We start from the raw sequence: 12,859 nt of genomic DNA on the forward strand, positions 1-12,859 counted from the left end.
AATTGCCTAAAGACTATTACAGAACTCATTGTTAATGTACTTAATTTGCATAAAATCTTTTTTTCCAACAAACTGTTGCAGAACACATCTAAAATGGGGAAGCACAGTCGTCTATCAAAGCTCAGCTCCCAAGCACTGCAGTTGTGGTGCATATTTGTAATGTGACTTTCTGGTCTCAAATGTCATTAGGCACATATATACCATGTGGGGGGAGGTACATATCTTAGTAATAGATTTTAAAGAGTTATTAATGAGCAAAGTTTCTCTCAGGAAGCTGTGACAGTGGCTCTAGAATTAATCCACCTGCAGATCCCAGGATGGCTTTTTTTATAGTGGGTGCTAATTCAGCTTCACTCAGAGGTTGCTTCTGTGGAGTCAGTCTCCTGAGTGTCTTGTGGATCAGATTCTCCATATGATAACTTTCCTGCACATTTCATCCAGGCTCTGTGCATTGTGCTGGTTTCTCTGTTTTCATGCATCATTATTAGCAGCTGGAGATTTGGCAAGCCATGTTTCTTCACCACTTGTAGGCGATGGGTCCTTGGAAAGCAATGCTGTGTGGTAGACACAGAATGGGAGGAAGTTGTAGCTTTCTGCTGTGCTGAGACCAGCACTTCCTAGCAAAAAGATCTGTCAAAGTTGTCTTTCCAGCAGCAGCAGAGGCAGGCAGTGATGGGGTCTGAGCAGAGCAATGCTGTGGCTGGGTAATGAGGGCTTATGGTCAACTCTTCAGCTCACAAAGTGGTCTTGGCAGATGAATCCTTCAGAGAGGGGTAGAAAATAGATCTGAAGGCTGCTGTCTTGGCACTCCAGAGTAAAAAAGGATTTGCAGCTGGGAGGACACCTTGCAGGTAGCTCCACAGTTACGGCTGGAGAAGCTGACCAGGTACATTTTCTTGCAAGTAGATACAGTTACTGAGCCCTGAAAAAGTTCAGTCTAAGAGCTCCTGCTAATGATATAGGGTTTGTTATCTCCCCCAATGCTGCCTGGGCCGCACTGGGGGTTGGGGACTACCCTGAGCCTGCGATTGTCACAGGGAACACGTGCAGCGAGAGCTGCCTTCCAGTGGGAGTGGTGCTCCCTAGCGTGGCCACAGCAGTGCTCAGCACAAGTCTCTTGTGTCAGCACAGTCATACAGGCAAAACTATCTCACAGGGTCACCTGGTCTCAGTTGGAGAAGAATAGGGTATCCAGGTAAAAATATAATTTTGCTTGTAACTACTGACTCCATAATAAAAGTGCCTTATCAATATAGCATTATTTAGTAGTGCTAGCATAGTTTACTACTATTATAATATTATCCTAGTCATTATACTCTGATTATGTATTTGTTCTTAAAAACTTTTAATGGTGCAAAATGGCAACTACTGGAAAGCTGTTAGAGCAGCTAATCATCCTTACCATTTAAACCTCCTTGTTATTTGAACTTCCTCATTCCTTAGTCTTCTCTGAAGTAAGCAAGCCCCTGGAGATACTTTGGCAAACAAGGTGAGAAATGTGGTTTTGTCCCGCTGCGTGCCAGCAAGTAAAAAGAATCAGTCCCAGAGGTACCAGTCAGGTGTGTTTGATCAGCACAGCATGATCTTTAGGCAGGTCAAGGAAATATCAATGCTATTTTCTCTGTAAGCCTCCGATTCCCATTGGCCTGTTTATTCAGAAATCAGGTGGCAAAAACATTAGAGGATATGAAATCTTAGGCCCCCTGCAGAATACCCAGCCCTGATGGATCCCACTGCAAGCACATTTGATCCCTGATCATCTTCACTATGCTTCAGTCTAGAGTTTTAATTGGCACTGTTGGATAGAAGGTATCCCAGACTACAAAATTTCATGTTTTTTAAATCAAGGTTTTTGGAGGAGCTGAAATGTAGAGAAAGGAAATTTTATCTTGGTTGTGGTTTAGTAAAGGGTCTGAAGCAGCTTTTTAGAGTGGCACTTTCACAAAAACATTTTAAACCAAAGTTCATCTAAATTTGTAAAACTGCAGTGTTTGCATGTAGCATTGACATTCACTCTTAACAGACTGAGATTAAAGATACACATCTCTGATTTTTTCCTTACACTTCTAATTCCACTATACTTTTAAAAGGATTTTGTACACAAACTCTTCAGTGGCACAGCTCATTATCCGCTATTCCCCCACCCCTTACCTTTAGAAAAGAGCAGAAGTGAGAATTTAGGAAAATAATAACCTATTTTGTTATATAACCACAAGAATTGGGAGGAGGGAAAGGAGAAGAGTATTCTAGATTAAGGCTTGATTGCTGAAATTATTTTAACTACTTTTTAATTGGCAAGCTGTTGAGTTGTTATCATCAATGAGGAACTCGTCAACAAGCAGTATTGAAAATGATAAACATTTACATGGAGAAACCAAGCTCACAAGCTCTGTAACAATCATCTATAGAATGTAGAGCTAAAACTAAGTGACTGGATCACAAGAATACATTGTACAAGGAATATCAAGGGTGGAGTTTGGAATTAATAGTCGTTGTTGTCGTCTGGTTTTTTCTCTGAGTAAGTTACTGGGGCAGGGCAGAAGACATTTGCACAGTCTCCAGCTGCTCTGCTTTGGGGGCTCTTCAGAGTGAGGCACTGATCTCTCTCTGCCTAGAGACCTTTTCCATACAAACACAAGATAAGCAGGTGAATCTCCAGGGCTTGCTTTGCTCTCAGTCCCTGATCATGGATTCTGAAGGTCCTCTGCAGTTCACAGACCTCTCATCTAATGGTGGGCACTTTTATAGCAGACCACATGTAAAACATCTCTGCATTCCCTTGATGCTGATTTATACCGTTTAAAGGGATGGGGGTGGAACAAGTTGTTAAAAGATGAAGAAATTGAAAGCTCCCCTAACAGCTGTATTATCCACCTGACATTCTCCAAATGCTAGTCATTAATTACTAATGCCTTGAAAATCAGAGCAGTTATCCAATTCAATTATGTTACATCTCTCAGCGAGAGCATTTCCATTATCTTACCATTTCCCATTCAAACCATTCTTCTTTGCAGTTTTTAAAGGCTTAGACCCCACTATGCTTCCTCTCAGTTGAACCTGTAATCCACGCAAGGATATTTCTACTCCGTGCCTTTCCTATCTGCATTCAGGTGAAAAGTCACTGTGGGTTTACATTTTGATTACTGCAAACTTAAAACCCAACTCTCCAGCTTTCCCCAAAACTACACGATGGCAAAATGTGGCCAGTGTACACCATAAATTTCCTTTCCAGTTGGTGATCAAGTACCTGGGGAAGGACTGATCCTGGATTAGGATTTAGGCTGCCCTTGCAATCCTTACACCTGCAGGTCTTCCTGTGGAGTGGGCAGGAGAGTTCACAGTTGGTCTTATCAAGCCCCAGAGCCAAGCTCTCAACTGAAGTAATTCCCTTTAGATGCCTGCAATAACTTGGCCCCATGGAGGCAAGGCAGGGTATGCTTCTGCAGTTGCCACTAATGCTGGTCCTAAGTGAGCTGTATACTAAGAAAGTATGGGGTTTATTTCCTGGCACATTTGGTTTTTACTTATGTATATTTTCATGCCTGCCAGCACTCTGAAATGTAGACATTGAGTGTTGGGCGCAGGCTGGATGCAGTTTTTCATGCTGCTGACATTAATTGGATGAACAGGCCTTCTCAGAAGGGGCAGTGTAGGAAATGAGTATGGGAAAATGACAAAATAAGGAGTTTCACAGCTAAATAAAGACAAGTGGCTGAAAATGGTTTTTACAGCTTTGGCTTTCATATGATTCATTTGGGAATCTAAAACTATTTTGCACAACTAACAAATTAAGATTCACAACACCTTTCTGAATATAATTGCTTCTGTCTTGCAGATGGAGAAACAGAGGTATTGATGCTATCATTTGAAAATATGTCCCCTGTTTTCAAGTTCCCAGATTGAGATACATTTAAACCTAATTCTCAGATGCATTAAATACCTCCATTTGTATTCATTCATTTGGCATTGTTTGTACTTAGTCTCTGAAAACTAGATGCATTGCCTCCTAGCTATAATGGTCAAAATAACTGAAGTGATGTGGCAGAGATCACAGAGCAACTTCAGGGCCAGACTGGGATTGGGACCTGTGTCCGTTCATGACACATTCCCTTTTTACTCACTGAGTATCTGCCTTGGATTCCTGAACAAAAGGAAAAGCACGTTCTGGATACTCAGTTTTCTTCTGCTCTCTCAAACAGTTGGACATTATAGAGATGATACTGGTTGGGTTATTGATCAATTTTATAGTTATTTTACCTTGACTTTCTAACCATCAAGAATTGTATTCAGGTTTCTGCGATTAAGTTTCTTATTGTACAATTGAAATGAAAGTGTAGAGAACCATTTATATCACCTGGTTTTTCCCCATTGTTTTGTTTTTTTCCAGCACACAACAGTTTTGCCCTTTGTATTAATCGAGATGAGAACAACACATCATCAGTATCCCAGCAGGAGCTGTGGACTGGCTGCAGTGTGCACCTTCGCTGTTGGCTATATTTTATGGTAAGGGCTGTACATGCTGTGTTTTCACATTGTATTGGGGGTTTTGTACTGCTAAATTTGGGCACATATTTCATTATGGATATAATCGCTAACAGATTCACGCTGCATGCCTCGTTTGGTCCAAGACCTGGGCTTTGTCTGGTTTCCCCAGATGCTTGTATTTTTAGAAAGTATATGCCAAACCTCACACAACAGGAATTTGTTGAACAATCCCATGTAAGCAGTGGTCTTTCCAAGGGTACATTTTTCAACCTTTTTTCAAGCTAAATGTTTTTCTTGGACCTTAGTTTTATTGCCTAGGGTTTTTGTTCTATCAAATAAAATTGAGAATAGGCAAATGATTTCCTGCATCAGTATTTAAGCGGCAACAGAAAAGATAGAACACTGTCTTTTTTCTTTACTAGTTCATAAATTCTTTCTGTGAAATTGATTACAGAATAAGTCAGTAATCCAAACACTCTAAAGTTTGTTTTAAGAAATGCAAATGTTGGTGAGAAATGAAACTAAAACAGAAATAATCTTTCTTACACAACATTAAATTAAGTCTTTGGGCAGTTTCTAATCAAGTACCTGACTTGCATGACAGAGTTAATATACTTTGGTCACCCTAGTATTTTTTTTTCACTAAACCTTTGTTTTATTTATAGTTCTCCTTTGATACCATCTATCCTTTATCCTTTCTGCATTTCATGACCCCCTGTTTACTTTTCATATTCTTTCTTTTCACTTCACAACATCTTTCTCTCAGCTCAGAAGGTATTTTCCAAAATTTCCACCAACCAAGTGAGATAAAACTAATGTGAGAAGAACATGGTCTCAAGACAGTACTATCACAATGCTTCAACTATGCAGTTTTTCCCTTTAGTCCAGTGAAGGAGAAGTCATTATTCATACATATCCATGCACACTGAGTGATCATAAAATGCTATTAATCCAGCTGAAGTGGGATGCTGTGTCCCAGGACAACAGCCACATTCTGCCATTTGCTTTTATAAACATATATGTCCTTCTTAAAAAAGAATAATATTTGTAATTGTAAGATAAAGGCAGCCTCATGCAAAAAGGCACATGATTGTTCCTTCAGGAAAAACGTAATTATGTTTTTAACCCACATATAGTAATGCTTAACTGTGATAGTTCTTGACCTTCCTCTGATGGTACCTGAAGACAGATTAGCAGAGTTACCTGTGACTTGACCTTCTCCAGCAACTCCTGTTTTCTCAAAATTATCTAAGTAGATACATGCAATAGTATTTAATAAGAATTTTAAATTTAAACAATCCACTTTCACAAGTGAAATAAAACCATATGTGTCTTAAAATCTTTTAAGAATCTGCTACAGTATCAATGTGATACTCATCTAGCTTGAACGTGCCTACTACAGTGCATCTGTATCCTGCAGCTACAAGGTAAAAGAAAACTGTAGGACAAGTAAAGCAGGAGGAGAAGATTCTGCATTAAATTAATTACTAAGCAGATGCCCAGGTACAGACTATGGTCATCTCCCTTTGCTTTTGCTGTTTTTTGGTTTTGCCTACCTACCTAATTATTTCCAAAATGGGTAGGGCTCTCAAGTGATTCACCTTCTTCCAATTTGTGATTTCTCTATAAATGGCTGAGACAATCTTAAAAGTTCATCCTGCTAAATTATGCACATACAACCCATTTCTCCTTCTACTGTTATGGAAGGAGGCCTTTGCGGGTTAGTGGAGGCAGACACAAGCTACACTGTGCCATCCCTTGCAAGTTCTGCTTTCAGCCTGCAGGTTCTATTGAAGACTCTCTCCAAGATGTGCTTTACGCTGCAAGCTGAATCTTGGTTCCATTATATCAATATGATATATCACACTCACAGGTTGGAAAAATCTACCAGAAAGTATGAAAAGTGAGGACTTTGTCATCCCTCTCATTCAGGGTGTGCCTTCTTCTCGCAGCTGAAATCCACTGTCTTCCTGCTGCCAAGTGACCACATTGCAGTAGAGAGGGCTTGGAATTCCTAAATTCAGATTTGTTGTCCTTGTTGGCAGAACCCTCAAGGTTAGCTTGGTGTATTAGACTTAGACTACACCTGCAAATGACCTAGTTTCATACAGCCTGGTGGAACTTCCTTACTTTGAACTTAGGGTTGACCATGGGTCCCAGGCTGGGGCTTAGTTCTTGTTTTATGTGTTTTTAATTAGAATTTAGGAATCTGCCACTTGAGAATTTGTCCTTTTACCTACTTCATTTTTCCCTCAGCAGAAGTATTTTCACTGCAACTCTCAGAATAAAGCGAAGACAGTTGCTAATCAGATGTTCTTCATGTTTTGTTCCTGAATTTTGAATTCTCTTCCCATCTCAGCTGGAACTTTCTTAACATGCTACATGTTTTATGTATTGTGTTGCACTTTTAACTGGAAAGGAACATAGAGGAGGATGTTGTTCAGGTTTGATTCTGTGAATGCATTTTTTTCAACTCCAAGTAGAGGAAAGCTTGTTTCATTTCATATGTGACTGAATCTGTCATGTATGAAAGAGATGGTGGAATAGCAAGCGCTTTTTTATGTATAATTGGTAAATTGGCAAACTGGCAAACAATTCTGAATAGCATCACGGAAATTGTGAGAACATAGCTAAATAACCTGATATCTCCTGAGCATGATTCAGAGACTTGTTTTCTGAGAAACATCCTTTCTTGAAGAGTAAAAGCTTTTTCTTTTTTTCTGTTTTTTGCATGCTCTCCCTTCAGTCAGAGAGTTTTTGAGTAGGCACACTTAGCTCATGCACTCTATGTGAGAGGGAGCTCTCCCATGCTCTTAAGGAACTGTGCCCAGGCAGAGCATTCACAGACTTGCATTGCCTGTTGCAGACCATACATGGGCTTTCAGGACCGAGGCCATGGGATAAGATGGGAAAAGCCTATTGGCTTTATTTAGCATGGCTTGAAAAGGTCACAGTTTTTATTGAATTGTTAAATCTAGACAGTGAAAAGAAAACTGAAGCGTTTGCCAGTACTACCAGAAAATTCTGCCAATGACTGTATGGAGTTGGTTGTCAAGGAACAGAAAAGAGCCAGAAATGTGTTGCTCCTTGTAACAAGAATGACCTCATGGTAACTAATATCAGAGCTTAATATGTCCCTAAAATAAACTGAGACAAATACGTTTATTTTAAATGGTTTTACTTTTCCCTCTACTTTTGAGCATTTCAGGATGCCAAAAAAACAGACCCTAGGAATCTGACTTCACTGCTGTAGTCGTGCTGGGCTGCATGTTTGGGAGCAAAAGACTTGATCTGCTCTCTTGTTGCTATCTGAAAACCACCAGGAGCTGCCTCCACATGTGCCAAGCTTGGACTTGATTAATTCTTTCATTCTTTTGTAAATCTATTTAAAGAGCTTTTAAACTTTCATTCGAAGATAAAGTTTTTCTTCAAGTGACTTTAGGAGGGTTCCGTAGATTTGCTGAGGGAGAGCATTTAGATGGGGTAATTTGCGGAATTCTTCTTGAACAAATTTAAGAAAGGAATGTACACTGAGGATGTGGAATGAATTTGAGATTGATTCTATTGGGCTTGCTGTAGGATTTCCACTAGCGATTTTCCATAGAAGGAGAGGAAGATCAGAAAGAGCAGATGTTGGCACAGACTGCTAGGACAAACCTTGACATCCAGAAGAGAGGGGTGGTGAGCTAGAGTGTGAAGCTTGGTGAGAATTGACAGTCAGATTGATAAAGAAGGGCAGGGTTGAGAAACGAGAAGGATTTTTGAGGTTGCTGGTGCCGATGGAGCAGGAGAGACACAACATGGCTTTGCTAGGCTCTGCTGAGGGTTTGTATGTAGTGGGGGGGGGGGTCATGCGTGCTTTTGCAAGTGAGCACTGGGGGTAAAAGTTTAATGAAGATCAGAGGAATCGGTAGTTAGAGAAAACACCAAAAATGTAAAATGTCCTGGGAGCAAGTAAAAGAAATTATCTAAAATCATGGGTTAAAAGAGAAGTGAGTGGGTAAGGAAACGTGCAGCTCACAAGTCAGCACCTTCAAAGCTGAAATGATGCAAGTAAGTGGGAAATGCTGGGAGAGGGAGAGAGAGACGGACTTTGAAATCAGAGTGGAAGGCCGATGTAGAAGTGGATGATAGATAAGACAATGCAGAGGAGGAGAAAAGAGTTGGAGCTGGAGCTGCCCAGAACACGAAAGAGTAGGAAGAAACAGAAGCAGCAGAAATAGGCCAGGGGAAGATTAGTGTCCCCTGTACCTGACCCAGAAGGAAGGTGGGAGGGCAGAAGTGCTTTCAGCAAGAGAAGGCTGTATGGGTCCCCAGCCTGTTAGGTCTGACATAGCCATTATGGACTGTTACTTTCTGGCTCCCCTCCACCTCCACATACTCAAATGTTTCAGTCAAAGCAACAGTACAATCACAGATGACATGCATGGGTAATATGTTCTCACTTCCTTGTGCAGCTCCTTAAAATATAGCTCAAGAAGGCATAGCAACCATTACTATATTTAAAATGAAAAATTATTTATCAAAATAAATGACTTCCAGAGATGACAACGCTTTGCAGTGAATCTGCTAAGTTTCTGTCATTCTAGCTACCTGTACATAAACACAAAATTTCTGCTTTGTTCATCCCAGAGGATGCTAGCACCATGTCGTGCTGAATATGTTTTGGATGTGACATTACCTGCAGCTGCAGTTTCCCAGGACTTCTGGCTGCCTAAGCCACTCCACACCAGTAGCACAGTCCTGTGACCCATATATTGTTCTCCACTCAGATGAATGGAGAAGAATTCAGCATTAAGAAAATGGAGCAAGAGGGGATTATTGTTGTTATTTCCTAAATGATGACTGTTTATTGAACTTACATTTTAGTCTTTAAAATTTCTAAACTATGTACATTCCTGGTGTAGGTGTATTAGGTCTGGATGGCTGTTGATATAAGAAGCCCAGCATCTTAATACAGCTGAGATCTTAAGAATTCTGATTAGATGCAGAACAAACTCTCCTATGTCTTTTGAGGGAGTTATGAAAATGTGCCTCACATCAATCAGTATTAGAAACCAAAAGCAGAACAAATTCAGTGGATCATTGTGCTCCTGTCCCTGAAAGCATAAGATTGGTGCTACACTACAACCACAAATTATTTATTTGTTTGTTTGTTTTGAAAGTCTCAGCTGCTGTAAGCCCATCACTTCCTTTGGAAGACATTAACACATTTTAGTAGCTCTGGGTAAAGTTCTCACTTTTTGTGGAAAAGGAAAAGAGTGATGCTGGAAAAGATCATGAAATAAAGGCATAGAAAATGCCCATGTTCTATTGTTTGCTAAAGAGTTGCCACTGGGAACTGGTCTACGATTTGTCTGAAACCAAGGATTCAGCCTTCCTTTGTGCCAGTCACTGGAAATATGAAGAGCACTGAAGATCTGGGAGAGGATTTGCTGCTGCAAGAAGTAACCAGAAATGAGCTGCCATAGTAGATGAGAGTTGTCATGTACCCAGGCTCCAGGTATTAGCTAATGTCAGATGCTTTAGGAGAGCTTAGCAGGCCATTATGAAATAACCAGCCTTCAAGAGGAGTTTTCTTTCAAAACTTATGTCAAAACATGGGTGCTTGGATCCTTTAGTCTTGATGGTTTATATACCTTGTACTCTTTGAACTTAGGCATAATTGTGCGTATTCTTGCTGCTTGTACGATCTCCTGACTTCAGAAACTTGCTAGAGTTGCGTGATAGGGCCTAGAGAAGAGGAGTGGTCTAAGTAGACTTCCAGACTTTCATACTTCAAAACTTTTTTGAACGTCTTTATTTCAGTGATGTATCACTGAAAGATAGGGTAGAGCATTCCAGAGTTTAACTAGGTATCATTCAGAAAGATGTTTCCATTATCAGATTTGAATTTCTTGTCTCTGAGTTCTGTTGAGGTGATTCTTCTGTTACGAGGAAGAGAATTGGGACCTCTTCACCCGTTTTATGTCGTGCATTATTATTCTGTGTCCTTTCATTTGCTGCTCTTGAGAAGTTACATAGCCCCTCATCTAATAGCCTCTGTTTCCAGAACTCGTAGTACTGGTTGTTGATGGCTGCAGATTATGATTAAGGACTCAAGCTGAGCAGGAAATGGGTGGATACTCTCTCTGAGAGTCCGGACCACAAAATGCTGCCAAGCTGTGACAGCTGGGAACAGCCACCATGAAGGAGACACCATCTTTTGCAACATGTCCCATTAAAAAATTCATGGTGTGTCATGGTTATTATCTGCCATTATACCCACTTGTTGAGCACGATTCTACCAGGACTAAGGTCTTTCACATGCTGTTGTTACAGCTGTATTATTTAAACTGACAGAGTACACATAAACCACAAGGTTCCAACAGTTTTTTGTACTTAGTTTTCCTCATTAACAAATGATCTATATCCAAAGAATAAATAGATGTGTATGTTCCCTGCATAGTTTTTGTTTTCTCCCGATTAGTTTGATAGGAGAGATATGCAACATCTACTCTATAGTAGAAGTGAAAACCAGATAAAAAGTCACATTTTTTGACAGATTTGTTAAAAACAAGCAATACTGTGCATTTTCAAATAGCTTTTTCTGATTTCTGCACCAACTGGTTGAAAATTTCTAAAAACAAACACTTTTTTTAACAGACTTTTTAATTTGAATACAACGTGTGAATATTTCCATTCCTTCTCTTTTTACTGTTCCTAACAAATGGCTAGATGAACTCAATGACCTGTAACACATTCATCTTTGAAAATACAGTTATGTCTACATACAGCTGCTACTGTTCCAGATCACAGGGAGGTTAGGGTTAATGTTATCTTCTCAGAAGCAGCCAGTCCAGTTTTAGTTTGAACTTTTTCTCGTCAGTTTATTTCTATCTAAACAACACATTTTTTACACCTGTTCAATAACAAAGTCTTCAATTTGATCTAGATTTGCACTCGTAAGTAAATCTTAATACATGCTTTCCTGTGCTTAACTAATAATGAGGTTGGATAGGAGTAATGGTTACTAGAATTGCAACATTGAAGGCATTCATTAACATTGGCAATCAGCACTCTTGTGTGGAAGCTTTATGCGAATGGTTGATCAGCCCTTTATAGTGCAGCCTCGAGATCGCCTGTACTCGAGCAGGAACAAACCCACTAAGAAAGGCCACCAGCTGGGGTTTCCATGGCAGCAGTCGTCCCTTTGCTGCTCCTGTTTGTAGTCCAGACAATGCCAGAGCAGTCAGTGTGTCACTGCTCAGTGGAGAGAAGGCTAATATTACTCCACCCCAGCATAGCCAGCGGTATGGTGCAGCTCATTTTTAGAAGGCTCAGGTGGGTTTGTCACTTGTCTCCAGAGCAGTGCTCGGTCCCTCTTGTGCTCAAAGCAGTTCTGAATGTGTGACCACCCCGGGAACAGGCAAACAACAGCTACACTGAGGGCACAAGCAGCATCACCATGCAGGGAGTGGGCTCCTGTGCTGGGCAGCAGGGAGCAGAGTGCATGAGCTGTCTGCAAAGACTGAACTAACTAGAGATTGCTGGCATTCAGGAAATCAGCAGTGACTCACTGGTTGGGATTAGAAAATACTTCCTCTTTCTAGCATAAATGCGTTCTAGTAAAAGCCACTTCTACTTGGTTCATGAAGTTGGCTACATAGGTGCTGTTTAGAAGGTCCTTGAAAAGTCCCTCTGTACTTTATAGTCCTGAGCAGTTTCATCACACCAGAGAAAGTAAGTGGAAAAGAGACTGGCTCTTTTTCAGTCTTTTTCCTTGGAGCGTGTTTTTCACAGAATGATCATTAGGAAAAACAAGCAAATGAAAACTGAAAAAAGCAAATGAAACTGAAAATTGTTAGGTGATAATAGACATTCCCCACACCCAACCTGGTAGTAGGGGGCATCCCAGTACCTTCTACCCAGCTGTCTCATCTTTATCAAAAGGAACATGGTGTCCCCTGTTACCATGGATTACACAGGAGCCCTTCATTTTTTCATAGATAATTTTATCTTGTCAGGTTAATTCTATCACAGAAGAATACTGGGGGAAATAACTGTAAAGTACAGAGATAATTTCCCATATGTGAACTGATTTGGAGAAAGGGGGTTTAACTGCATTTAGATCATGCAGATTAATTTACTGACACATGTAGTTTCCCAAGTGAAGTGTCCAAATGTTAAGGGTTTGGCTGTAATAAAAGCTTTTCCAAGGAGGAGGGAAGCTATGTACATATCCAGGGTGATTGTTAAATAGGGATTCTGTACTCCCTGTGTGACAGAATTTTATGGTAACAATTTTGTGTGGACTTTTCTGTCTCTGCCCTTTAGGAGCCTTTGACTGTTGATCTAGTGATCAAAAATCTTCCTTAACCAAATAGAAACATCA

At 40.3% G+C, this 12,859-nt stretch overlaps 1 protein-coding gene across 1 annotated transcript in view; it reads left to right on the top strand.

Moving 5' to 3' along the window:
- The window catches only part of AIG1 (androgen induced 1), a 133,307-nt gene that overhangs the window by 115,448 nt on the left and 5,000 nt on the right, over nt 1-12,859 (top strand). Inside the window, exon 4 of the mRNA XM_082302729.1 lies at nt 4,388-4,503. Coding sequence (XP_082158855.1) covers nt 4,388-4,503 — 116 coding nt within the window. The remainder of the gene's footprint in view (nt 1-4,387; nt 4,504-12,859) is intronic.

This window comes from Coloeus monedula (assembly GCF_965178545.1).
Source record: "Coloeus monedula genome assembly, chromosome: 2".
NCBI classification, from domain to species: Eukaryota; Metazoa; Chordata; class Aves; order Passeriformes; family Corvidae; genus Coloeus; species Coloeus monedula.